Genomic DNA, 27578 nt, shown 5'->3' with positions numbered 1-27578 from the left:
CCCACTCCCCTGCAAGCTTCCTGCCTTTGGTTTCTTGAACTTCAATGCAGTGGTAATGTATCTGCTCCCCGCCAAGTTTAAGGCCTCCTCGGGGCCCTCTGAAGGCTGTTTCCCGGGCTCGTGAGCCTCCCAGTTCACGCATGGTGGACTCCGTGGGCAAGCAGAGGCCGGAGGAGAGAGTGGGAAGCACACCATGCCAGGACTCTCTGGAGATCAGCGCCGGCACAGGGCCTACATGGTGCCCATGGAAGGGGGCTCACTAACCCGCTGGTGGGCCCTCCATGCAAGGGACCAGGGAGACGGCTGCCAGCCAGTTTGCCCTCCCCCCACTTTTATTGACAGGCTGATGAAGTGGCTGCTAGGAACCAGTCTCAGGGCTGCGGTCTCCTGCCTCCAACCCTCGACAGCAGCAGGGGCTGGGAGGCACCCTGCGCCCCGAGTAAGATGCCCGGGTCCAGGCAGTGAGCAAGAAGCCCTGAGTTCCTGCCATCCCATCCGGGGCTCCAGCAAGAAGAGGGACAGGAAGCCACTGGGAGGGCTGCCCAGGTTTCCGACAGCTGCTGCCTGCCCATCCATCCGTCGTTGACGAGGACTTCCCAAAGCTCCAAGGCCAGAATGGTGGGGGAGGGGAGGTGGGGGAGGAAGAAGGGGGCGGTCCTGGAAGCCGGAGGTGGTTAAGAGGTGCAGTCCTGTTCCGGAGCAGCCGGGCCAGGGCTGCTTACTGCTTCTCCACGGCTCCCTGCTCAGCCGCGCTCTCCTGGCCGGCGGCGGCCTGGGCCTGGGCCTGGGCCTGGGCCTGCCCGTGCCACGGGGTCTCCTTGAACACAAACCAACAGTTCCCGGCCCACAGGAAGAAGTTGATAAAGCCGAAGAGCTGCAAGGACATCGGGTAGTTTGTGAGAAGAGGAAGGGGCCTCGTGGGAACAGGGAGGGGAGTACCTGGGGTGGGGGCACACGGGGAGCGGGCGGAGGGCTGCAAAACCTGAAAGACAGGACGCTGGATTTTGAGACAGAGTTCAGAGCCATCGCCCACGAGGAGGCAGTCCTCTGATGGAAGTGTCTAACTGTGTGCACAGACGCACCGAGCTGAGGCATGGGCGCAGGGGGACTCCGGCCCCCGAGGTGGAGCCGCGTGCAAAGCGCAGCAAGAAGCAAGGGCCGTGGCGGCGCTGTGCCGGGGTGGGGCCGCGTTCCCAGAGCCCTCTGCGGGGTGGGTGTGGCCAGAGCTGTCCAAGGTGCTCCTTCCCCAGGGCCAGGGACCCCGCCAGGGAGGGACCCGGCCAGGGTTCTACTCACATATTTATTCAAAACATTTAAAAACCTATCAGCAGGAAGTATTTAGGGGGAAGGGTACTGATGCCTGCAATTAACTCTGAAATGCATTAAAAATAAGAAGGATTGACAGATGGGGAGAGGCGGATAGACATGGCACAGCCTAGGGGATGAGTACGTGGGTGTTCATTGTAAAATTCTGCTGCGTGTGTGAACGTTTTTACAATGAAACGTTGGGGGAGGTGTGAAACCTATCGGCAGGGCTCCAGCGAGGTCTAGGAGGCCCCCTGGTGTGCCAGACATTGAACCTTTCAGTTGCTGGGCCTCGGGGAGGTTCGGGCCATTTTCAGGGTAGGGTTGGTGGCTGGCATGACAGGGGACCTTTGAGGAGCCCGAGGCCTCAGTTATCTCCCGGCTGATATGAAAATGTGTCCACACCGTGACAGCTGGGATGTGCACACGCGCTGGACCCACCGCTGCCCACAGCCTTTCTCCAGCCCGGAGCCCCCGTGACAATGAGACCCTTCCTGATCCGCCTGGATCTGCACGCGGCCACGGCCCTGGGCTCCGCCTTCCCACACACGGCGAAAAGGCAGGGGGAGTGGGGGTGCGGAGAAGAGCAGGGAAATGGGAAGGCAGGGTGCAGCAGGAGGAAGGGGCAGGAGGCTGCGTGGCCCTCGGGGGGGCCCCTATCCCAAAATGACTTCCCAGAGACAGCAGCCAGCATCAGGCAGAGGGGGGCGCTGCTCTGGGGGGTAGGGAACACCGGCCGTGGGGTCACCCTCTCGGTTCTCCTCAGAACCTGCTGCTGGGACAAAACTGGGCAGCTGGGGTAGTACCGCCTCCCTGCCCCACACCCTCTGGTGGCCGCAGGTCTCACCACGGAGAGGTTGACCAGCCCCATGGAGGGCGTGGCCCCGGCGCTGCACACCGCGTCCTCGCCGTGGCACACGGGCATGGCGGCGGTCAGGCTGGACGGCCGCGTGGCGCCCTTGACGTCGGTCAGGCCCTTGCCCCAGGCAGCCGCAGCTACCAGCCAGAAGAAGGTGAAGGAGACGGTCACGCAGAAGTCCTGGGAGGAGCAGAGGGACAGGAAACACAATCGCACCCCAGGGTCCCCCACTTCTCTTCCTCTTGCTGTACTGCGCTGGGGTCCTGGGGGGCCCCGGACAGCCGCCTCTCCGGGTTCCAGCTGGAGCCTCAGGGGGCCGTCCCGTCCCAGCGAGCCCCCGCCCACGCCCTCACAGCCCCCTCACAGCCGAGGTCAGCTAGCAAGGCGCCAGGGCATCTGCTGGTCAGTGTCACCCCAGTACCCAAGTGGCCTGGACTACCCGTACTCCCCTCCCTGCCTTTCCTTAAAAAATTTGAAAACAGTTTTCTTTTTTTAAACGTATTTTCCGGTTACAGTTGACTACAGCAGTTTCGGGTGCACAGCGTAGTGCCTGGACAAACTAGCCTTTCCTTTGATCGACCACCTCTCGGCTACAACCGGAGGCAAAGGGGGTCCCCGCGGACACCCCTCCACCTCGCACGCCCGGGATGGGGAGGAAGCGGAGGGGGAATAATGTTAATAATAGGTACTATTTTATTCCCACGTTATAGTTGAGGAAATGGCGGTTTCGAGAGAGTCAATAGCTTTTCCAAAAGCACACAGCCAGTAAGGGACAGCGCCGAGATTTGAACCCACGCGGGCTGGCCCGGGAGCCCGCCTCTCGAAGCTGTTGCCGTCCCCCGAGGAGGCCAGGCGGTGGGAGGCTGGCGGAGCAGAGGCCTGAGGCTGGGGCCTCCCACCGGCCGCAGGGGCTGTGGGTCCGCGGTTTCCCAAGGGGACCACGGCCAAGAGCCGGCAGGCGGGCAGGCGGCGGGACCGGGAAAGCCGCCACCGCGCTGGCTCCCGCCCCGCCGGCTGCGGCTAGCGCCCACTCACCGCCAGCGGGAAGCGCTTGTTCTCCGCGTAGAGGCTGTGGAAGCGCAGGTAGAACACCAGCGCGGCCATGGTGTAGAAGAAGGAGAAGATGCCCAGGGTCACGAAGAACTCGGCGGGGGCGGAGAAGTCCCCCATGAGGTGCATGGTCTTGGAGGTGGAGTCGTCGTCACAGAGGGGCATTTCGTACGGGACCCGGTTCAACCTGCGGGGGTGGGGGCTGCTGAGCTGGGGGCGGCCCTGGCGGGGGTGGGGGTGGGGGTGGGGGTAGCCTGTGCTCTCGCACCCACCCCCTACTCTTCCAGGGCCAGAGGGGGTGGGCCTTACAGCCAGGACAGGAGCGTCCCTGGGAAGACCCCTCGAACCCTGCCTCCCGCTCAGGCACCCCCCCACCCCCACTCATCCGCCTGCCCAGGTCTGGTGACCAAGGGTCTCCAAGTATCCCCAGGGCCCTTTAGGCTGCAAGCACAACATATAGAGCCCATCCATTCCTGGTAGCCCAGCCCCCAGAAGCCAAGCTCCTCTCAGCCCCACCACATACACAGGCCCCGGGGCTCCATGCCCTCCTGAGGCCCCAGAGAGACCACTGTGGACAAAACAGAGAGGAAAACAAACCTCCCAATGTATAAAAAGACCACCTCACTCGGCTGCGGCTGCTAGAAATTTCTGAAAAGGCGAGCCCTGTCCCCACTGTCCTCTGAACACTTGGGGTCCCCTCTCCCTCCGCTCCCAGAAAAGACTGTTTTCTACTCCTGGGCACGGTGCACCTCCTTGTACTATGGTGCCTGGTGAGCACCCACCTCAGCTCTCGGGGATCCAAGCACTGACAAGGTCCTCACCTCCTAGGCAAGGAGGAGGCCGATGAGGGTCAGCGGGACCTGCCCAGCGTGTCCAGACTCCCATGACCCTCCATTTCGAACTGCACGAGTTCTTTCTGTGAGGCTGTTGTCACCTGCTGCTAACTGCATCATTATTGCCACAAGGGTCTATCTGACTTCCCTCACATTTTCCTCTGGTCAGAGAGTCTGAAACTCCTGCAGAGCAGGAAGGACCCAGGTTCGGAGCGAGGCTGGAGGGGCCCGGCTGCTCACCTGAAGGGGTAGCCGAACAGGACGATGATGGCGCTCACGTCCTTGGCCTCGTTGTTGCAGTGAACCATCGCTCCCGTCTCCCCGCTGTAGGAGCCGCAGCACCCAAAGGCGAAAATGGCGAAGAGCTGAGGGAGAGCGAAGCCCTTTTGATAGGGGCTTAAGACTTGGGAAAATTTAGCTTAAGGCAAATAGTCATAAATCTAGCAAGTAATGTGTATGTTAAGTTTTTGTTTCAGTAACTACAGATAAGGCCTATCTTGGCGCCTAAGAGTAAGCAGATGACCTCTTGGAGACCTCTGTACCAGGAAGAAGCAAGCCACTACCCTTCCCCCTTGGAGGCAACTGTTGAATTTCAAAGGCTTTCGCTGACACCTTGTTTGCCCTCCCCCAACCCCCTTATAAAAGATCTGGCTGGGAAAGAAAGAGTGAGATGGTTTGTTAGGGTATGAACCCATCTCGGATCACCGGCCATCTGAATAAAGTGCCTATAAAAGATTCAATCACTGTCATTGCTTATTGGATTTGGTACTGACAGGCAGCCCGAACACCGGTGTCTTTTCCGGTTACACTTTGAGAGTCAGAGGCCTCACCTGGCCAAGGTGGGACCCCTCACAACTACCCTCTGACTCTCAGTAGTACAGATGAGCACAGGGGTGGGGGTGGTGTCGGGGTCTCTTGAATCAAGTCCCTCCAGGGCAGAGACCCCGGGGCTCCCCTCGGTCGTCCAGCCTTGGGGACCTGGGGTCACTGTACAGGGCATGGGACCGGGTGGCCACATGGATAAGGCCGACTTTGACTGGTGTCTGGATGTGGCCCTGGGGGCCACAGGGAGCCTCCTTAAGATGATGACTAGCACGGAGTGACTTAGGCTTTCGGAACCTTCTAGCTCAAAGCTGGCCTTGAATTTCCTCCCCAAGGGAGAGGCACCCTGGCAATAGATTCCCCTGCACCAGCCTGGATCGGGCACACTTGGAGTCCTCCCCGTGTCTCTTTCGATGCCACCATTGGATCCTGTCATTACCTTGTAGCTGATTTCCTGTGGCTGCCTGCCCCAGTGGAGGGGACGGAGCCGAAGGGGACACCCTCTGCCAAGCCTTCAGAGGGGCCAGGAGAGCAGGGCCCCTGCTGCCCTCCTGCGGCACTGCCTTCCGATGGCTCCTCCCCCAGCAGAGCCGGCTGGGCCGGTGCCCAGGGCCCGGCTGCAGCCCAGGCAGCAGCACCCTCCGCTTGCCTCGCCAGCCTCCACTCTCCCCCGGGGCTGCTTGCTCCTTTTGTGATCTGCTGGAGCTGCCATTTCTCTGGGAGAGCTAAGGGAGGCGTTTCAGGTCACATGAATTGTCTTCCTCTCTCCTTCTACTAAACCTCCCGTCTCGAGTGAAATGAAATGCCCTCAGCCTATGATTTTCGAGTTTGCTTCTGGGGAGACAAGCTCGGGTTAGAAAGGGAGGTAAGACATTGGACTCTCTTCTTCTCCCATGTCTCGGCTCAGGCCCTGGTTCCCGGACTTGCTCGCGATGCAGCCATTCTCGTGGGGCCGGGCTCGGGCTCTGTGCACTGTCCGTGTTCCGTGTGTCTCCGGGACTTGGTGTCTTGGACATTGAGCACCTAGAAGACAGCTGACCCGTGCCCCCATCCTGCAGCCGGAGGTGGAGCCAGGGATGCGCACACTATTTGGCTCACGCCTGCTCGTGTCATGCAGTGAGAAGAGACCCGGACTAGGAGTCTAGAAACCTGGCCTTGTCACCCAATTAGCTGGGTGACTCGCTCTGCTCTCCGAGTCTCCGTGTCCTCACCTGTAAAATGAGGGGTTTGGGGAGGTCACATGGGGGCCTTTCAAGGCCACAGCCCCTCACTTGCTGAGGGGAAGGCCGTCAGGGTGCTCTTGGCCGTGCTTGCCAGCAGCCGAGCCCATCCCAGGCTGATGCCCAGTGCCATGGCCCCGCCCTGCACCACCTGGCCTGGCACATCCTGTCCGTGATGGAGCCACTGACCCCCTTTAAAGGTCATAATGGGCACCTCTCTCTTTCTAGGAGGTTTAGTCCAGACAAGTGAGAATTGTCTCCGTTTTTTAAAACACGCAGAGAAGGAGATGGTGTGACCTGTCTCCCATGCCGGAGGAACTTCCTCACCCGCCTGACACTACGGAGGGTGCTTGGAGCCTGGTGGTGCTCATCGTCCCGACAGAGCTGTGGGGACGCCACCCAGCACCTCGGTGCCATCGCCTTTTGCACACTCCGAGTCGCCTCACTGGGGTCACAGTGGGCCTTGTCTCAGGGGCTGTCTCTAGTCTTTTGTCCGCTCTGTGGTTCTCTGATTCCTCTTGGCTTCTGATGGCCAACCAGACACAATTAGGGCGTTACGTTCTAGGAGGGGCCGCATGGCTGGATGTATTTTTACCCGTAGGCGGTTAGCCAGTGAAAGGCCCCGTATAGGTTCCTTGAGAATGTGGGTACTCCTAACTGGGGGCAATGGAATGGGCCGTTCTGAAAGCTTCGCTTCACCCACGTTCCCTGGACAGACGCTCCTGGCATCTTTGGAAGGATGATATTTATTGAGCATCTACTATGTGCCAGGAATTGCTCCAGCCACTAATGCTTAGCAGTGAACAAAAGAGCATAAAAATCTCTGTCTTCACGGAGCTCGTAGTCCACAAGAATGGCCACTAGCCCTATGGAAATATACATGAAAATTAAATGCAATTTAACATTCACTTGCTCAGGCACATTAGCCACATTTCAAATGCTCACTAGCCACACGGGACTAGCATGTGCCATAGTGGATGATGCATTATAGAACTCTTCCATGGTCACCGAGAGTTCTGCCATGTCTAGGTGGCCACCTGGAGGTTGTGACCACCCTGAACCCTGCATTATGATTTTTTTATGGGCACATATACTCATAATGAGTTTCGTCTGAACTGTATTTTCTCCTGTTCTGATTCTTTGAAAGTCAGGAATCTCTAACCCCCTTAAGCAACCCATTATTAAGCATAATGCAAGATTCAGTCTGACGCCGCAGTCAGCTGTGTGGCAGGCGCTTTGCTGTGTGAGTGGAGGACGGGACAACTCGGAGGAGGCTCTCACGGGTCCACAGAGAGCCATGGAGCAGAAAGGATCTCGGAGATTATTGAGCGCCACAGTCTCGTTTCTTGGAGGTGGACACTGAAGTCCCAGAAGATTAAGTGACTTTCCCAAGGTCACATTCAATCAATGCGAGAGCCGGGCTTAGAATTTGCATATCCTGACCCGCGTCCAGTGCTCTCTCTGCTGCGTTCATTCATTTATTGACAAAGAGTCACTGAGCATCTACTTTGTGCCAGGTGCCCGAGACATAAAGATGAATAAGATGCTGCCTGTTTGCAAGTTGTCTTCACAATAAGACGCTGCCTATTTACAGCGAGAAAGGAGAGTGTCATGTTCAAACAGGCAAACAAAAACCCTGCGTCGCAGAGCTACAAAGGCTGGAAAAAATCTGTCTCCCATAGGCAGGGGGGATTGCATGGCAGGAGGGTGTCACTCCGACCTGGGGAGCAGGAGCAGAGACACCCCTTCCACCTTTCCGCACGTGTTTTCTTTCTTCTCCACTGCACCAGGTCACGGAACCACAGGGGAGAGCGGGAGAGGACTGAACCCCCCCCCCCATCACCAAGCACGAGGCTCGGAGTTGAGCCATCTGGTCACAAAGAGCAGGAACCAAGGAGAGATGGACAAGGGGGTGGACCTCTGGAGTTCTGGTGCCGACCGGCCTTCCTCCGGTTGGCCCTGCATTGCTGGGGACAGCGATGGCCAGACACCGCCCGCCACCCCCTCCTCTTCCTGCCTCTGCATCTCTTTCGGAAGGATGCCAGAATGATCTCGCCCGCCCATGTAAGGATGGAGCTGCACATCGGTGCTGACCTGCTGGCTGGGGAGAGTCCCGTGTGGGTCCTGAGAACACGAGCACCCCCCTCAACGTCGGTGTTCTGACAAGGAAGACAAGTTCCCCTCCCCCCCCAGTCCTCCTCCCACCCTCATTTCATCGGTTTCAGGGACTCCGGGGGGCTGCTTCCACTTTCCCCACACTCATTTTTTTAAAGATTTTTAAAATGTATTATTAGAGAGAGGGGAAGAGGGGGAGAAAGAGAAGGAGAGAAACATTGATGTACAAGAGAAACATGGATCGGTTGCCTCCTGCACGTCTCCAACCAGGGACCTGGCTCAAAACCTAGGCATGTGCCCTGACCTAGAATTGAACCAGCAACCTTTCAGTGTTTGGGATGACACCCAACCCACTGAGCCACACTGGTCAGGGCTCCCCACACTTACTGAAATAGCTGATTTTGATGAGAGACCCCAGAGCTGAATAAGTGACTTTGGCACCTCAAAGGTGAATGGTGGATCTGAGGCATGCCCAGTTAATGATAATATGACTTCTTATGGGAACAGTGACTCAGTAATCCAGGAGATTCTTTTGTACCTTGCCCTTGAAGTGAGACTTTGGCAGTGACATTTGAATAATCTCACCAAAGGACAAGTCTAGCTGACAGTCTGCATGAGGGGCAAAGGGAGGGGACAGGGACGGTTCAGGAACCGGAGGGAAGGGAACCAATGCTTATGGAATGAGCCCTAGACTGATGGGCTCGCCATGGTCTTCCTGGATGCTTGGGCGCTTTGCAGATACCGCCTCCTGCAGTCCTCCCAGGGGGCCCACAGAGACCTTACCCTCACTCACAGGCAAGAGACTGAGGCCCGTAAAGTCTCAGCACTTACTGTGGGCTCCACGGCTCAAAAGCAGAGGAGACTGGAATTAAATCAAGGCCCATCCAACCTCAAAGTCTGCCTCTTTTTCCCTGGCTGAGTGGCTCCGTTCGTTGGTTGGAGCATCATCCTGTATACCAACGTTGTGGGTTCAATTCCCCTCTCTCGCCTTCTCCCTCTCTCTCTCTCTCTCTCTCTTTCTCTCTCTCATAAATAGACATGTCCTTGGGTGAGGATTTTTTAAAAAAGTGAACCTTTTAAAAATTTTTTCTTAAAAAACACACAAAAACCCCCTCATTCTCCAACAACTGGTCTATGCCCATGTTATTTCACTAGCTTAGTATCAACTTAGCGAGACCAGAATTGGAATTGAGGAGAGATTAGTTCATTTTTTAAATTTTAAAGTCATGCCAAGCCAAACTCCTGACTGATAGAACAACGTTCCTTCCTTCTCACCTTTAGGTACAGTAAAGCCTTTGCTCTTGGTAATAATGACCATGAAAGTTTTCAATTTGTGGGTCTGTGGGTTTTTTTTTTCCCTTTTCTAGTCAGGAGCAATTGATCCCTCCACGCAGGAAAGGAGTGAAGTCCCAAAGGACACTTTCATGGCCACTTCTGGTGCTGGGTCCCAGGCACGTGTACGCTAGCTGGTCTGCAGGGACTCAGGACGAGGGACACTCGTGCTCTGAGGGTGGCCGTCAAGGCAAATCAAGTCGCCTCACGGTGCCGTCCTTTGAGTGAACACTGAGTTCAAAGGCCAGCCCTGGGCCTGGGACTTAGCATCATGAGAGAAAGGCATCTTCTCTCTCTCAATGGTTAGGGACTGTAAAAGGGTCACCAAGATGGGTCAGCGCTTCGGGACCAGGGCTGGATCTGGGAGGAGACCGGGTTGTTCTCCTAGTCATTGCTTCACGCAGCCTGTACAGAAACAGTGCCAGGACTGGGGGCAGGGGTGGGAGAGGCGCTGGGAAAGGATAGAATTGTTGGAGAAGGGAGCTTTGCAGAATCCCTGCCTTGGAAGATGATTCCATGGTCCAGTGACCTCACTGTGACCTTCGTCCCTTGACAGCCTTTCTCAAATGTCCCCTAGATCCATTTGTCTAGTTTAATGATAAAATGCTACTCTTACATTTCAAGCTCTGCTCCTTCGGATTGCTCATAATGGCTCCCTGGTTCTGGAGGGCAGTCCCATGGAGCCTTAAGAGCCTCCTTGTATGGCCCCCTCCGGTGCTCGGGCGGTGGGGCCAGCACAGGAGAATGGGAGTGGGCAAAAGACCTCAGTCAGCAGTCTGTCCAGCTGCTCTTGGGGCAGCGGCAGGGGGAGTGGAAAGTCCCGAATGGGCCCCAGAGTTTGCTCTTGGAAGCTCCCCAGGCTGGCCCGCAGCCCCAGGCGGCGTCTCAGACGCCCAGGGATAACCCCAGATGCACCATCACCCCCGAACCCCAGGTTCCCTGACTCTCATCCAGACGATGACTTAGGAATGGGTGACGCGGGGCGAACTCCTGTCTCCAGGGAGTTAAAAACCCTTTAGAACTCAATCCTCCTCGGTATGAAGGGTAACGCGCTCTCTAGCCGAATTCTGTGCTGAAAGCACATTAATACGTTATTCACACACCAGTTGGTGTGCGGAGAGCCTAACCCAAATCTCCTCTGTGAGGGTACACTAAATGCTCCCAAGGCTTCCCGGCCTGAGAGTGGCTGCACCTGTCCGCATTCCCCGCGCACACCCAGGAGGCCTCGGGCACCGGGAAGGACAGTGGGCGGCCAACGTCCCCAAGGGCCGGTGAAGCAGGGGGATTGTATTTCCCCTGGACCATCGCAGGGGAAACTGAGGCCCTGGGCAGGTGGTTTCTTCAAGGTCACAGGCTCAGGCTAACGGAGGGTGCTGTTTCAGCATGCCAGCGCTTTCGGAGCAGAAGGGGGCCCTGGGGCGGTTCTGACCGACATTTTACTGATGTTGGAAACTGAAGTCCAGAGAAGTGACTCGCCCAAGGTCACATGGCCAAAGAAGGCAGGCCCCAGCGTGGAACCCAGGTCCCTGGCTCCCCAGCAAAATAGTCCACATTATTCTACAAGCCACATTCTGGCCACACTGTGATTTTTACTCTGTCCTATTTTTCCTTTTATTTATTCCTGGAGCCATGAACTTCATTCATTCATTCATTCATTCATGCATTCATTCATCCACCACTTCACTCAGTTACAGGAACCAGATTACCCCAGTGACCTCAACAGGGAAACTGGCCGCTGGGGCCCTTCCCGCCCAGCCCCCGCCCCACGCCGTGCACCTGCAGGGTCAGCCAGGGCCTGGTGGGTTTGGGTGCGGGATGGTTTCCAGCCCTGCCTCCTTCCCTTCTCCGCCCTCCGCGCGCTCCTCATCTCCCCGGCGTCCTCCCCCTCCCGCCTCGGAGGAGTGGTATGTGCAGGATCAGAGTTCTGGAAAGGTTACACCCGGGACCTCTCGCCCGGGTGAAATGTGAGCGCCTCGGGCAAAGGCTCCTTGCACATAGAAGGACCGAATCCCGGACTCGGCGTGCCTCGCTTCCCACCCTCCTGCGGCCGAGAGCTGCAGACACAACCCCCGCCCGCCCCTCCCCCGCCCACCTGTCGCCGCCCCCCACCCTTCTGCGGGCTGCCGGCCGCGGGACCTCCCTGCTCCCCCCCCCCCCACTCTGGCCACATTGCTTCGGGTCAGCGTCACAGTCCAGGCTCCCGAAATAGCCGGCGGCCAGGGCAGCGACTCACCCACTGGAGAACTTTGATGAAACCCAGCGGCTCCTCCAGCCGCCGCCAGCGCAGCCCCACGAGCAGGCGGTCCACCTGCGGAGGCGGGGAGGGCCAGGGGTCAGGGCGGTGGGGTTCCCCGGGCAATCTCCCCGCACCCCCCAGATGGGGAGGAACAAAAGTCCCGACATCCAGGTGCAGAGGGGCGCGCGGGGTGTACCTGCTGGCGCGGCGACTTGTCCGCTGGGCGACTCGGGCTCTCCGTCGAGGACATGCTGGCGCAGCGGGGCTGGGCCGCGGCGCGGGGGCTCCACTCCCACGCCCGGAGGCTGCGGGGGGCGGCGGTCGGGCGGGGGGCTGCTGGCCCGCGGCGGGGGACGCGAGCAGCGGCGGAGCGCAAGCGGCCGGCGGTGGCCCGCGGTCCGGGCGGGGTGGGAGGGTCGCGGGGCCGCTGGGGCTGGCACTCGCCGAGGTCGCGGCCGCCGCGCTGGCCCTGCGGCTGCAGAAAGCCCCCGAGTCCGATTCAAACTTCTGTCAAACTCGCCAGCGAACTTGGCCTCCTGGTCACGTGGCGCGCGCTGCGGAACCCTCCTCCCGCCCCCCGCGCCCCTTTCTCAGCCCGCAGGGCTCCTTAAAGGGACCTGTGGCCTCTGCGGGGAGTTCGGCCCCGCGGGGGCTCGAGTTCTTGGCCACAGACCTCCAGGGTCAGACCCAAGGGAGACACACTCGGCCGCTCCGACCCGCTGCCAAAGTCGGACGAACCTGGAGCCCTGGGGCGCAGCGGGTCCCAGCTCATCTTCCCCGATCTCCCTGGATTTGGAGCTGTGTTCCCCTTCTTCCCCCGCGCAACGCTCAGAACGGAAAGGACTTTCACGGGGCGTTATCAGCGCTGAAATCTAAATCTCTGAGGTTCCCCACCTCACGGCTCACAGCAAACCGCTCGCTCCCACACTCTGGGACAGCTCGCACAGACCGGAGGGGCGCTAGAACAGAAACAGCTCGTTTTTTATTCTGTGCAGGTGAGCGTTGCTGCAATCTTTTTTTTTTTTTTTTTTTTTTTTAACAACAGAAGGCTTTCGTATATCACGATTTAGAAGTTGTTAATCTTTTAAAAGCACAAACTCCGTCTCCTTTAAAGTCGCCTTCACGACTTAAACGGGAGTCAAAGTCCAGCCTGGGGACTGGGGTCTCGGAGGAGGTAACGCGCGCTGAGAAGGTGACGCCGTTGCGTCGCGGCCGCCCTGCGCCGGGCCCCGAACTCGCAGACACCGCGCTCGATGGGAGCCCCCGCGAGGGGTCAACGCTTTTACACGTTCCGGCGACCGGATGGTGAATGTCCGCAGTGACAGGTTAAGTGATCTGTCCAAGGTCATCGAATGAGCCCGTGGGCGGTGCGGGGAGGAGAGAGCCGCCCGCGCCTCCTGCCCACCTGCTCACGGCCGTTCTTGGAGGTGTCCGCTGGGGCTTCGGGAGGACCGTTTTCTGAACAAACCTTTAGCTCTTATTGATCAACTCATTCCCGCACTGAGGAAGTGCCTCCCGAGGCTGGGGTGGCAGGGGGTGGCTGGGATCCACTCGCCGGGACTTGAAGGACACTGCTCCAGATTGCCAGGCGAATGTCGGCTCAGGAAGGAACAAGCGAGTCCCCAGTCCAGTGTTTTAGTAAAACGTTCTGCAGTTTTAGGTTCCTTTCCATGGAATAGGGGGAGTGATTTCTGTCTTACTTACTGCGGAAGGTCATCGCGAAGATTAAGCGTAAATGCCCACACTACAGAAATAGGAAATAGTGCTTATCACCCGTGTCTACGGCAATGTGTTTGTGCAACGTTCACACCATCAAAAAAGAGCCAGAACAATAGAGCAAAAATCCACACACCCACCCATCAGCCTCATTAACACTCTGCCTTGTCTCAAATCCATTCTTTCTAAGTGAAACAAAAATTGCATATAAAATTAAAGTCCTTCGTATCCTTCTCCCCCTCTTCGTCCTCCCCAGAAGCAACTACCACCCTCTCCTGAATTTGTTTTTTATCAGCCACATGTGTATTTTAATGCTTTTACTATATACATGTGTATAACTACACCTAGAAACAATAAAAATAGAAATTCACCAGGCATAGTGCTGTTTTACTCATTGTTTTGAACTTGATCTAAATGCTATGCTGTAGGTAACCTTCTTTAACTTCCTTTTTAAGTTAATGTTGCGTTTATGAGAGCTATCTAGCCTGACGCGCATACCCTTAGTTCAGTTACTTTAGCTCCATGGCCTTCCACAGTGTACACGACCCATAGTGTACTTACTAATGCTCGTACTGATGAACATGCAGGCTTTCCCGAACATTTCCCCTTGCACACAGCGGTTCCCTGAAGGGGCATGCCTCCTCCGGTGCGCATGCGCATAGGCTGCTATGCGGCACCGATTTTCCAAATTTCTTTTCCTTTTTCTTTCCTTAAACGCAAACCCTGGTAAGGAAGACATTTTTATGGCTCATTATATGGAGTGGGCAAAAGTAGATTTACAGTTGTGAGCAGTGAGAAACAGAATTTAACTCTTGTATTATTACCGATTATTGGATTATTTATTTGTATTACACCTGTAACCCTCCTTTTGCCCACCTCTGTATAAACGGAAACAAAAGTTTCACAAAACATTCTCATATTTTCTACTCCATTTCATTTTTTTAAAAAATTCTGGCCATTCAGCCCTGGCTGGAGTAGCTCAGTGGATTGAGCACGGGCTGTGAACCAAAGTGTCGCAGGTTCGATTCCCAGTCAGGGCACATTGCCTGGGTTGCAGGCCATGACCCCCAGCAACCACACATTGATGTTTCTCTCTCTCCCTCTCCCTCTCTCTCTCTCTCTCTCTCTCTCTCTCTATCTCTCTATCTCTCTCCCTCCCCCACTCCCTCCCTTCCCTCTCTAAAAATAAATAAATAAAATCTTTAAAAAAAATTCTGGCCATTCAGAGGCCCATCCGGGTTTTGTGTGGCCTAACATTTATAGAATCTGGGGTCCTCCTTTAGAAAAAGAATACTAAATTGGTAACCAGGCCTTAGAAGAAGTGTTGTGAGCGAGGGGTTCTGAAGCTTAAGCTTCATTAGTTACAGGGTAAATTCCCTTCTAAGCAGACACTAGGTGGATTTAATCACTCATGAACACTGGGTCTCCATCAGCAGTTTGAAAACATCACTCTATACTTAAAAGTGAGCTGGCTGTGTCATAAGACGAGAACATTTCTTTCTTTCTTTTTTTTTTTAAAGAGAGGGAGTGGAACCTCAATGTGTGGTTGCCTTTCACATGTCCCCTACTGGGGACCTGGCCCAAAACCCAGGCATGTGCCTTGACTGGGAATCGAACCGGTGACCCCTTGGTTGGCAGCCCGTGCTCAATCCACTGAGCTACACCAGCCAGGGCAGATGAGAACATTTCAACTTTGAGCCTTGATAAATGTCACCAACCCCACAATCAGGATGCAGTGCTTCCCAATCATTCCTAAGAGCTCCCACCTGCCAGTCTGCAGACAGCCATTGACCTGCTGTCGCTATAAATTAGTTTTGCCTTTTTTAGAATTGCAAATAAGTGGAATTATACGCTACCTACTCTTTTGCAGCTGACTTCTTTCACTTGGCATAATGATTTTGGGGTTCGTCCATGCTGCTGCACTTAGCAGTTTGTTCCTTTTCGTTGCTGAGTAGCAGTCCATCATATTATGAAGTCTGATCCATCACAGTTTATCTAGCCACCTGCCAAAGCACATTTAGGTTGTTTTTTTCCTTTTGCTGTTATGAATGGAGCCACTATAAACATTCTTGTACAGGTTTTTGAGTGAACATATGCATTTATTTCTAGGGCAAATGCCTAGAAGAGGAATTTCTAGGTTATGAGTAAATACATGTGTATTTAATTTGATGTGAAACTACCAAACAGTTTTCAAGTGTAGCTTTTCCACCAACAATGTTGTTTTGCGTCTTCTCCAGCACTTGGCATTAGTTTTCTTCATTGTTGTTTTGTTTCTGGTGTTCTAAAAGGTGTCTCACTATGGGTTTTTTATACCAGTTTTTGTTTTTCAATTACAGATGACATATAATATTATATTAGTTTGAGGTGTACACCCCAGCGATGAAACATTATGTATAAATCTCGTACCCATCTGACATCATACACAGTTATTAGAATACTGCTGACTATATCCCCGGAGCCACACTGTACATCTCCGTGACTGTCCTGTGACCACCTTATTCCTTCACCTTTTTCACCCAGTCCCCCCCGCCGCTTCCCTTCTAGCAACCGTCAGCCTGTTCTCTGTACCTGTGAGTCTGCTTCTGTTCTACTTGTTTGTTTTGCTTTTTACATTGTTGATAGATATGTACTTATTGTCATTTTCTTGTTCATATTTTTTGTCTTTTTTTTCTTCTTCTTAAAGAAGAGCCTTTGACATTTCATGTAATACTGGTTTAATGGTGATGACCTCCTGTAGCTTTTTCTTGTCTGGGAAGCTCTTTATCTGCCCTTCGATTCTAAATGATTGCTTTGCTGGATAGAGCAATCTTGGTTGTAGGTCCTTACTTTAGATTTTACTGTGGTTTTAATTAGTATTTCCCTAATAGCTAATTATGTAGAACATCTTTCAATGAGCTTGTGTACCGCCTGGGTATCTTCTTTGGTGAAGTGCCTGTTCAAGTCTTTTGCCCATTTTTAAATTGGGTTGTTTGTTTCTTACAATTGAGTTCTGAGAATTCTTTACATATTCTGAATGCAACTCCTTTCTGGATATGTGATTTGCAAACATTTTCTCCCAGTCTTTGGCTTGTCTTCTCATTCAGAAATTTTTAATTTGAATGAAGTCCAATTTATCAATTATTTTTCTCCTGTAGGTCATGCCTTTGATATTGTATGTAAAAGGTCATCTCTGCCCTGGTTGCTGTGGCTCAGTGGATTGAGTGCCAGCCTGCAAAGCGAAGTGTCACAGGTTCAATTCCCAGTCAGAGCAAGTTTATTTTTTTAGATAGAAGACGGGAGGAAGAAAGAAAGGAAGAGAAACATCAATGTGTGGTTGCCACTCATGCACTCGCTACTGGGGACCTGGCCTGCAACCCAGGGATGTGCCCTGACTGGGAATCGAACTGGTAACACTTTGGTTTGCAGGCCTGCGCTCAACCCACTAAGCCACACCAGCCAGGGCACCCTCAGCATTTTTTAACCCATAAAGTTACTTCATAGCAGATATTCCATTTTAAGACAAGTCTGCCTGTTAGGAGTAGAGGCTCCCTACTAAAGGAAATTAACCACTTACCAAATTTCTATCCTAATGGATTTGTGTTCATTTGTTTTAGATAATATTGGGAGATACTAAAGACTTCTTGAACTTTTGATAAAATGGCTTCTACTCTCTGGAATCCCAATTCTGTTGGACTGGGATTTATAAGCAATTTGTAAAGGCCTAATGCACTTAAAAACCACTTAATCTTCACACATGCTTCAGAAGAAAAGTTTAAGAGAAACATACATATGAGGGTAAAAATCAATGGCTGCCACGGCAATGAAAAATGAAAATCGTGACATTGTGTGCAGCAGTGCTTTAAAGGTTTCTATTTTTTTTTTTCTGCAACTAGTGACACAGAGAGCGTATTCTTACATAAACTAAGGCAGAGAAGTGTGAACTAGTGAGAGGTATTGACGATTAGCTAATACTTCTATTTGCCCCGAAAAATCAGATGTATGAAGGGAAGTAGTAGAAAACACAGTTAGAATGGCAGCCGGGGGCTAGGGCCCCGAGTGCTAAGCCCTCGGGCATTTCTATTGCCCCTCCCAGATCTGAGCAGAGGAGCTAATACAGAGCAGCGGTTGGTCGAGGATCCCAGCCCACAGTCCGGCAGATCTGAGTTCCACACCCCGTTCCGCCCTTCCAGAGCTATGCTTCCTCTTCGAGAGACTTAGATTTTCTAAGATTTTCTTACCTCCAGGATGGGGTTAATGATAGCACCTACTACAAAGGGCTGTTGCGCAGGTTAAAGAAGATGATGTGCGTAGAGCCCGCCGCCTGGCACGCAGCAAACGTGCAGTAAGTACCAGTGACTCCCTGATCCGGGCTGCGCCTTAGGAACGGGACTCTGGCAGCCGTGTGTACCAGTGATGTGCGCCTACGGCTTTCCTTCCTACAACTGAACCAGGGCCTTCCGAGGTTTGGGCGGAGAATGTTTCAGAAAGCAGAATCTCTGGGCCGAAGGACAGGTCTCTGAACTAACGAGATGTAGAGGCTACTCTGACTGCGGGTCGGGGAAGAGGGGTCATGACGGCATCACTATTTCTGTGGCCCAGCGTTCCCCTACACCCTACTTTTTAAAAAGATTTTATTCATTTATCCTGAGAGAGAGGAGAAGGGAGGGAGAAAGAGGAGAAACATCAGCGTGAGAGATAACCTCTGTCGGTCACCTCTCACATGCCCCAACCAACCGGGGGCCTGGCCCCCAACCCAGGCATGTGCCCTGACCTGGAATCGAACCAGTGGGAGTTGAACCGGTGACCTTTCAGGTCACTGGATGGCAATCAACCCACTGAGCACACCAGCCAGGGCTACCCTTCTGTTTTCAAGCACTGAAACTCAGGTGTAAGACCGTTCGTTATCTTAGACACTGGGCAGCAGCTTCATTTAGCTGTCTTCAAACCGTGCTTCCTTGTCCTGCCCCCCCCCCCCCCCCATCACTAGCACCACGAGCCCTCCCATCCCCTCTTCACCACCCCGCTCCAGCAGCTCCTGCCTCTTGCAAACTCCTCCACCCTCCACTACACTCAGCTACACTCCGCAGGAGGAGCCTTTGAAGTAGGAAATCTCCCATAGGGGGATGGGGAGGAGTCAGACCCAGCCAGGGCCGTGTCTCTCGTGTCTCTCAGGCTCACAGGAGAGAAATCACTTTCACTCCGAGGCAGCAGTCCTGAAAACTCCGTGAGGAGCTTGACTGGGCAGGACCGTCTTGCAGCTCTTCCGGACCAGTCCCATCAGAGGCGTAAGTAGGGGTGGGGGTGGGGGAAAGGAGTGAAGTTGCAGGAGGATGCAGAGCCTGTGAGGGCCAGAGGGACACTTTCTAAGGTGCTTGTAATATTTGTTTTAAAATGTGTTAAGTTATATATTTAGCTTCTTTATTAATTTAAAAAAAACTTTATAAATTCTGAACATGTGAAAAATAAAATTCAATATTTTGGCTTTGTAGGAAATTGAAACAGAAACATTGATAATATAATTTTGCTCTAGTATTGTAACTACTCACTGAAAGAGGAATCAAAGACAGTTTAAAGTGGGATAGACCAAGGAGGGCATTTATAAGGTAGGGAGTGTCATCAGGGCTATCAAACATTGCCCTGTATTGTAAGATACGGTGTCGTGATGAGGCCCTACCCCTTTTCTTAAAATGTGTGTGTGTTCTTGAGGCAGAGAGAGAGAGAGAGAGGGGGGGGGGGGGAGGGAGAGAGAGAGATTTTATAGTTTTCCTTTACCTTCCTTTGGTATCAGCACCAAATACCAAAATCCTAGCGTTTACTTCCTTACGTGGTCAGAATTTACAGCACTTAGAAGAATCAGTGAGACTAACTCACATGCCTCCAAGCAAAATCCCTCTTCTTTTGTTGCTTCTAATTTGCTTGATCAGAAAACCAGATGAATTAGTTAGGACTCTTTCAGTGCAGTCGTTGCCCGACTCAAACAGGCTTACACAAAAAAAGGTAATTTATCACTTCCTGTAACTGAAAGGTCCAAGAGTTTTAGTCATAACTGGTTCTAGGGGCCCGAATGATAACATCAGAACTGGGCTCTTTCTCTCCCTCTCTGCTCCGCTCTCCTCTGCATCAGTTTCTCTTTCTAGCTGTATTCTCCCCCCCCCCCCCCCCCCCCCAGCCCACACCAGCCTCGCCTTCCCCGGGACCACCTAGGAACCCCAGGAGAGTTGCAGGCAGAGTTCTGGGTAAGGTCTTCCATGGCCCAGATTGGGCCACATTCCCAATTCAGAACGGATCAGTGTGGCCGAGGGACTAGTTGGCCAGGTCTTGGACCTTGTGGGTGGCACCAGTCCTACCAGAAACACAAAACTGAGAGAGAACTCGTGTCCCTGAAGGAAAACCTGGGAGCTTTTGCCTACAGAAAGACACAGCGAACAAGCAGAGATGACGGGCGTTCGCTCCATCAGACAACCAAACCTGTTAGAACTGCATCTAGAATTATGGCAAATGGGCCCTAAATGAGGATCCAAGAAAGTTTCCCCCAAAGTCCATGAACCCAGGTACATACACTTTGTGAAGCTATTTAGGCAGTTTTGAGTGGTTCTGCAGAGCCGAGAGCATAGAGACTGTCTTTTGAAGAATCATTTTCCTCTGTCAGCTCTTTAAGTGTGGTCATTTCTTCAGATTTTATTTTCTGAGTAATTAAATTGTCCCATAAATGATCTCTGGAGAAGACGGATTGTGCCATAAGCTGACAAGCTGCATTTCTCTCATTCAGAATCACACCAGCAAATCATTGGGTATCAAAAAGAACCTCCCAGGACACTTAAGCCACATGGAGTACAGACAGAATAACTCAGGTGTAGCAGTTAAGAACTACAGGAATCTGGGACTGCTTTCCAGAATGCAGCTAATTGTCAAAATGAGGAGTCAATTCGATCCTGCCAACTGAACGCTGTTTCATTACTGGTTGTTTCCACAGTGCTCATTTCCCCATTCTTCCAGCAACAGAACTCAGATTTTGCTGGAGGCAAGCCATTCGTGGCCACACGGTTTGGGTAAGGTAAATCTCACTTCTGGTTTTCGAGATAGGCTCTGATTGACTTACGGCAATACCTCTGGTCATGGTAATTCATTCAGGGACAGGCATAGGACCCCAATTCAGGGCAATCATATTCAATTCTTGGACACCCACTTGAATGAATAAGAATCAATACTTCTCTCTCTCTTTTATTGGATGTACATCCACAAGCACATAATCTTGGGAACTACTAGCAGCCATCTTGCACCAGGAAGAGAGTTTGCTAAGAATGAAGCCAGTCCCAAGAAAAATTGAAAGAGAAAAGCCAGTTCCTGGTCACATTAGTTGAGTTGCTGGATCAAGCCATGCCTGAAACTGCACTAGTGGACTTTTTGGTAATGTGTACCAATAAATTCCCTTCGCTTTTTTATTTTTAAAGATTTTATTTATTTATTTATTTTTAGAGAGAGGGGAAGGGAGAGAGAAAGAGAGGGACAGAAACATCCATGTATGGTTGCCTCTCATGTACCCCATACTGGGGAACTGGCCCGCAACCCAGGCATATGTCCTGACTGGGAATCAAACTGGTGACCCTGTGGTTCACAGGCTGGTGCTCAATCCACTGAGCCACACCAGCCAGTGCAAATTCCCTTTACTTTTTAAAGTTAATTTGAGTAGAACTCTCTGTTACCTGTTATTCTCATGACAACCTCAATGGCAGTATAGTTCTGATACTAACCACCTGCATTTAGTGTCAATCTCCACAGAGTTAAAGGGCAGGGTCCTTAGCAAGACTGCCCTTATTGCGGGCAGCAGCCATAATTTAAGGGCCCCCAGGCCATTCACACTTCTGACCAACTGATGAAAATTCAGGGATTCCCATGATCCCCTTGGGTTCAATAATTAACAAGAATGACTCACAGAACTAGAAAACAATGCTACACTTACCATCACAGTTTTTTATGTATATTTTATTGATTAGGTTATTACAGTTGTCCCAAATTTTCTCCCTTTGCCCCCTTCTGCCTGGTATACCCCTTCTCTCCAGCAATGTCCCCCCTGCCCCCTTAATTTATGTCCATGGGTCATGCATATAAGTTCTTTAGCTTCTCCATGATCTATACTATTCTTAACATTTCCCTGTCTATTTTGTACCTACCATTTTGCTTCTTAATCCCTGTATCTTTTCTCCCATTCTCTCCCTTCCCCCTCCCAACTGATAACCCTCCAAATGATCTCCATACCTATGACTCTGTTCCCATTCTGGCTATTTGCTTAGTTTGTTTGTTTGCTCTTAGATTCAGTTGTTCATAGTTGTATCTTTGTTGCCTTTTTAATGTTCTTAGTTTTATCTTCTTCTTTTTCCTAAATAAGTCCCTTTAGCATTTCATGTAATAATGGCTGGTGATGCCCTGGCTGGTGTAGCTCAGTGGATTGAGTGCGGGCTGTGAACCAAAGTGTCACAGGTTCAATTCCCAGTCAGGGCACATGCCTGGGTTGCAGGCCATGACCCCCAGCAACCGCACATTGATGTTTCTCTCTCTCTCTCTATCTCCCTTCCTTCCCTCTCTAAAAATAAATAAATAAAATATTTTTTAAAAACTTATAAAAAATAATGGCTGGTGATGATGAACTCCTTTAGCTTTGCCTTGTCTGGGAAATACTTTATCTGCCCTTCCATTCTAAATAATAGCTTTGCTGGATAGAGTAATTTAGATTGTAGGTCCTTGATTTTCATCTTTTTGAATACTTCTTGCCAGTCCCTCCTTGCCTGCAAAGTTTCTTTTGAGAAATCAGCTGATAGTCTTATGGGTATTCCTTTGAAGGTAACTTTCTGCTTTTCTCTTGCTGCTTTTAAGATCTCTCTTGGTACTTAACCTTTGACATTTTAATGATGATGTGTCTTGGTGTGTTCCTCCTTGGGTCCAACTTGTTTGGGACTCTCTATGCTTCCTGGACTTATATATCTATTTCCTTTACCAAATTAGAGAAGTTTTGTTTCATTATTTTTTCAAATAAGTTTTCAATTTCATGCTCTTCCTCTTTTTCTGGCATCCCTATGATTCTGGATGTTGGCACATTTGGAGATGTCCCAGAGTCTTCTTATATTAACCTTGTTTGTTTGTTTTAATTCTTGTTTCTTTTTTTCTGTTCTAGTTGAATATTTATTTCTTCCTTAGGCTCCAAATCATTGATTTGAATCCCAGCTTCCTTCCCTTCACTGTTGATTTCCTGTGGATTTTTCTTATTTCACTTAACGTAACCTTCATTTCTTCCCTTATGTGTGTGCTGCACTCAATGAGATCTCTAATCATCCTTATCACCAGTGTTCTGAACTCTGCATCTGATAGGTTGGCTATGTCTGTTTAACTTTTTTCTGGAGTTTTGTTCTCTTCTTTTGTTTGGACCACATTTCTTTGTCTCCTCAATTTGGCAGCCTTCCTGTGTTTGTTTCTGTGTATTAGGTAGAGCTGCTTTGACTCTTCGTCTTAGTAGCATGGCCTATTGTTGAAAGGGCACCTGTAAATGGTGTGGGGCAGAGCCTTAGGTAATTGCCAGGGTGGGGCAACCATCCCTGTGGCTCTGTGTGGGGTGTGGGCTTGGAGAGGGGACTGTGCCACTGTCTCACTTCTGTAGGTTTGCCTGGCACTCGCACCACTTATAGTCACTTCACTCACTCCCCATATGTGACTGGTGCCCTCCAGCTGTTGCCCTGGTGTTGAATCTCAGAGTGGGTGGGTTTGCAAACTTTTTAGGACTGTGCAGGCTCTTTAAACAGAGTTTCCTAAAAACCCAGCAGTTTCTTCCACCACCCCAAACCTGACTGGTTTTTATAGCCAGAAGTTATGGGGATTTATCTTCCCGACATTGGAACCCTGGGCTTTGTGGTCTGGCCTGGAGCTGGGGTCACTCACTCCCAAGGTGTCCCTCCTGATTTGTATCTACCACACGTGAATGTGGGACCACTCGTGCCCGTTCCACTGCCACTGCTGCCTCTCCACGCCACACCTTGACTCTCCACCTGTCTCCGCATCTCCACCCCTCCTACTCATCTGGATGAATTGTGGCTTCTTTAAATCCCTGGTTGTTGGACTTCCATACAGTCCAATTTTCTAGCAGTTTTGGGTGTTATCTGTTTGGGTGAGATTTAGTTGGAATTACTTTTGCACGAGGAGGTGAAAAGTGTCTACCTATGCCTCCATCCTGACCAGAAGTCCTCCCATTACAGTTTTAAATGATACAAATCAGGGCCAGTTAAATGAAGAGATAAACAGAGTGGGATCTGGGAGGGTCTTGGATAGGGATTCCATGGCTTCTCCCTGTGGGTCAGGGCATGCGACCTTCTCAGCCCACTGTGTTCGCCAACCAGGGACTCCTCTGAGTCTCAGCGGTCAGAGATTTTACCGGGATCTCATTAGGTAGTTATGGTTGATGGGATTATTGGCCATGTGAGTGAACTCAATCTCCAGTTGTTAGAGATACTTCCTCAAGCTCTCCCTCCTTTGTGAGTTCTCTAGCAATTTGATTATTTAGGCCAAGAGCTCAAGAGAGAGGTGGGCAGATTCTGGAATGGTTAACATAAATGAAAAGGACAAATGTGGGGTGGATGAAATTGTTTGGGGAGAATGAAAATCAGAAGCCAAGGACGAAATGCTGAGGTATCATAAATTTCAAGAGAACATGGCAGAAGATTTCAGTACGGAAGACTGAGAAGGAATGTCTTCTATTATCCAGTTATTTTTCTGCACATAGCATATGCACCTAGCTGCACCTCACACACCCGGGAAGCCTTCCTTTTCCTACATTCAAACCTATCTCTCATAGGACTTTATACAAATCTTTATTAGCTCTTATTCCACTGCATTTACATTATGTCTGCTTCTTCCACCAATCTGAAAGCTCTTTCTGCCAAAAACTATTCATCTTTAAAAAAATTTTTTTAAAAGCCTCACCCAAGGATATGTTTATTAATTTTTTTAGAGCTAGAGGAAGGAAGAGAGAAAGAGAGAGAGAATGAATTATCAATCAGTTGCCTGCAGCATGTGCCCTGACCAACTGGGGATTGAACCCACAACTTAGGTATGTGCCCTGAGTGGGGATTGAACCTGCGACCTTTTGGTGTACAGCTGATTGCCCAGCCAGGGCTATTCATCTTTTTATCTACAACTCTTAACATAATGCATAGTAGGTGCTAAATGAATGATGCATGCAGTAGGGAGACGTTGGTAATCCACAAATAGAGTGTGTAATATATAAGCATCAGAAAGTGTGAATATGCCTTTTATGCCTTTCTAAAAAAAAAGTATACATGTTGGAAAGAATTCACTATCAAAGCCATCTGGAGCTTTCTTTTTAGGAAGATTTTAAATAATGAATTTGATTCCTTTAAAATATAAAATACAGAATTTCCTGTTATTGTTTCAGTATCGGTAAGTTTCCTTTTCAGTAAAATTTTCCGTTTCATCTGAATTGTCAAATGTATTGTTACAATGTTGTTTATAATAACCTCTTATAATTTTCATGTCTATTGGACCTGTAGTGATGTTCCCTTTTTTATTACTGATATTGGTAATGTATTTTCCTACATTCCTTCTTTATTAGCCTTGCTAGGAGTTGATCAATTTTTTGAATCTTTTTGGAGATTAGTAGTTTTGGCTTTGTAAATTTTCTCTCTTGTATATCTACTTTTCATTTAATTGATTTCTGGTTTTATCTATTTCCTTTCTTTTACTTTCATTGCATAAATTTACTGTTTCTTTTCTAAATTTCCCTGAGCTCTGAATCCTGTGGGTAGTTAGTCCTCTTGCCACACTGGTCCACTAAAGGAGCCCCAAGTCTTGAAGGAATACGGCTGCATTATTACACCACCATGCTCGGTCATTAGCTAGGCACAGGCAGTGGGAAGCGTGGCCTCAGTTGTGAATACTTTAGTGGACCCAGGTCAGTAGCTGGGACATCAGCAACTATGCTTTGCACAGCAGGAAGTCCAATGGCCCATTTTCAGAACCACCACAGTTCACCCCTTTGCCTACTTCTTCATGCAGGTTTGGGGAGAAGCCTTGTGTGGTTCCCAAGGGCCTTTCTTCCTGAAGAGAAATTTACATGAGGAAGGTTAAGAGGAAGGAACTACAGCAGTTGGTCTGGAGGCCACAACTGATATTCCTCCTCTCCTTTGTCCAGTATCCACTCTGAATCCCTCACCCTCAGTTACCACCTTAGCAGGTGGTGGTGTGATCTCAACCTTTATTCATGAGGGGTCTCAGCTTCTGGTAACTGTCATGTTCTTAGGCTAGGGTTGCTGCAGGTACTCGCATTTACAGCAGGGCAAGCGGATATCAGGAGATGCCCAAGTGGACCACATGGATTCTGTAAAAAGCAGCGCTACTTTCTGCTGATCAGGGTCAATTATCCTTGTCATGATGGTGACTCATCTTTTTGCCTACTGGCCCCTGAAATGAGTCCGAAGTGTCCCAGCAGCAGTCATAGCTTCTACTTCAATGGGATGCTTGCCGTGTCTCTTAGCAGGGGTGGGATCCCTTTGGGGAACAGTACCTCTGGCCCTAGAGATCCCAGATTTGCGGGTATAGGGAGCACAAAATCCTCACTGGTAGTAAGGTAAGTGGAGTTTTTCCTGCATCCACTCCTTGGTAAGTGGACTCATGTATTTTTCCTCCTGAGGTCACACAGCCCTGATTTTTAACGAGAATGACGCATTCTCAATAACAGCATCCAACTTTTTCATTGTTGCCTCTGACAGGCACTTCATCTGTGCCTTTAGAAAGTGGCTCTAGCTCTCTATGAGGTTGGCTTTTTCCAGATGGTGTGATATGGCTAGTGGATGCCATGGTCATGGCGCCACTCCCACTCCCACACTGCTTTTACCATGAAGCAGGTGCCTGGTCGAATGCTATGTTATGCAGCATTCTAGGCATTTCGTAAGTCCCAAGATAGTAACACTGGGTGAAGATCTGGGGGTAGAAAGAACCCAATGTAGTCAACTGGCTACCGACAGCCAGTTGGTCTCCGTAACAGTGCTGTGCTGCACACTCAGCATTTGTCTCTGTTGCTGAAAGGTTGGGACGTTTAGGCATCAGTAGCTAGATCAGCCTTGAAAAGTTGGGGTCCATGCCTTTGGGCCCATACATAGCCTCCACCTCTGCCACTGTGGCCCTCCATTTATGTGCCCCTATGAGTTTCTCAGGCTGCCCGAACAAGGTACCACAAATCTGGTGATTTAAACAACAGATACTGTCTCACAGTTCTGGGGGCTACAAGTCGAGGCATGAGCAGGGTTAGTTCCTTCTGAGGGCTGTGAAGAAAAACCGGTTCCATCCTTCTTCCCTAGCTTCTGCTGGTCTGGTGGCAATCTCTGGCATCAACCTGATCTGTTTTCATCTTTATATGGCATTGTCTCTGTGTATCTCTGTCTTCACACGGTGTCTGCTTGTAAGGACTCCAGTTATATTGACATAGGGGCCCACCTTACTCCAATGTGATGCCACCCTGACTACACTCACAACCACCCTATTTCCAAAGAAGGTCATATTTTGAGGTACTGGGGGGTTAGAACTTCAACACATTTTTTGAGGGGCTTGCAAGAATCCAGGCTAGTTAAACCTCTCAATAACCTTGGCTAAAATTTTTGCTTATTTAAAATATTCTTACAAAATGTAAAGTACAAAAGTCACACACAAGGTATAGCAGACAAAACTAAAGTATCTTTTTATGTAAATAACAAATTGTGGCTGCTAGAGATGAATGTGGATGGTTGGACTTAGGGGGCACAATATTTAGGCAGAGCAAAGGGGCATAGATTAGATGGATTTGAAATCACTTATAAAATTCTCCCCATATTTTCTGCCATCTGACGCACAGTGAGCATATATGATATTTGCTAACAATTTTGAATATTTCCAATATTCACTGAGCTAGATAGAAACTATTTCATTTATTTGCAGTAGAATAGAGAGGCTTCTAATCAATAGATGGTAAAGTTTCACGTTTTATTGTAATATAGTTTAGATCTTTGTGATTCATCTCTAAGTGATTTTGGCAGCTTTCAATTAGGGGATCCATTTCCTTTTTGTGACAAAAACAT

The 27578-nt window shown here is 50.7% G+C and overlaps 1 protein-coding gene across 1 annotated transcript; it reads right to left on the bottom strand.

The window, feature by feature from the left end:
- Positions 1-304: 304 nt before the first annotated feature.
- SYPL2 (synaptophysin like 2) lies at positions 305-12109 on the bottom strand. The gene is made up of 6 exons (XM_028503090.2): positions 11969-12109; positions 11770-11844; positions 4288-4412; positions 3200-3401; positions 2153-2344; positions 305-874 (listed from the first exon to the last, which is right to left on the bottom strand). Exons 1-6 carry the CDS (start codon positions 12020-12022, stop codon positions 719-721), a joined length of 804 nt encoding a protein of 267 aa, XP_028358891.1. The 5' UTR covers positions 12023-12109; the 3' UTR covers positions 305-718.
- Positions 12110-27578: the final 15469 nt, after the last annotated feature.

This window comes from Phyllostomus discolor, chromosome 14 (assembly GCF_004126475.2).
Source record: "Phyllostomus discolor isolate MPI-MPIP mPhyDis1 chromosome 14, mPhyDis1.pri.v3, whole genome shotgun sequence".
NCBI classification, from domain to species: domain Eukaryota; kingdom Metazoa; phylum Chordata; class Mammalia; order Chiroptera; family Phyllostomidae; genus Phyllostomus; species Phyllostomus discolor.
The sequence above is the reverse complement of the archived record's forward strand: the minus strand, read 5'-3'. Positions and strand labels throughout refer to the sequence as shown.

Coding starts and splice junctions, on each gene's coding strand:
- SYPL2 (XM_028503090.2), bottom strand. CDS start 12,022: ATGTCCTCGACGGAGAGCCCGAGTCGCCCAGCGGACAAGTCGCCGCGC. Junction 11,845..11,968: donor ACAAGTCGCCGCGCCAGCAG/GTACACCCCGCG, acceptor CCGCCTCCGCAG/GTGGACCGCCTGCTCGTGGG. Junction 4,413..11,769: donor TCATCAAAGTTCTCCAGTGG/GTGAGTCGCTGC, acceptor GCTCTCCCTCAG/CTCTTCGCCATTTTCGCCTT.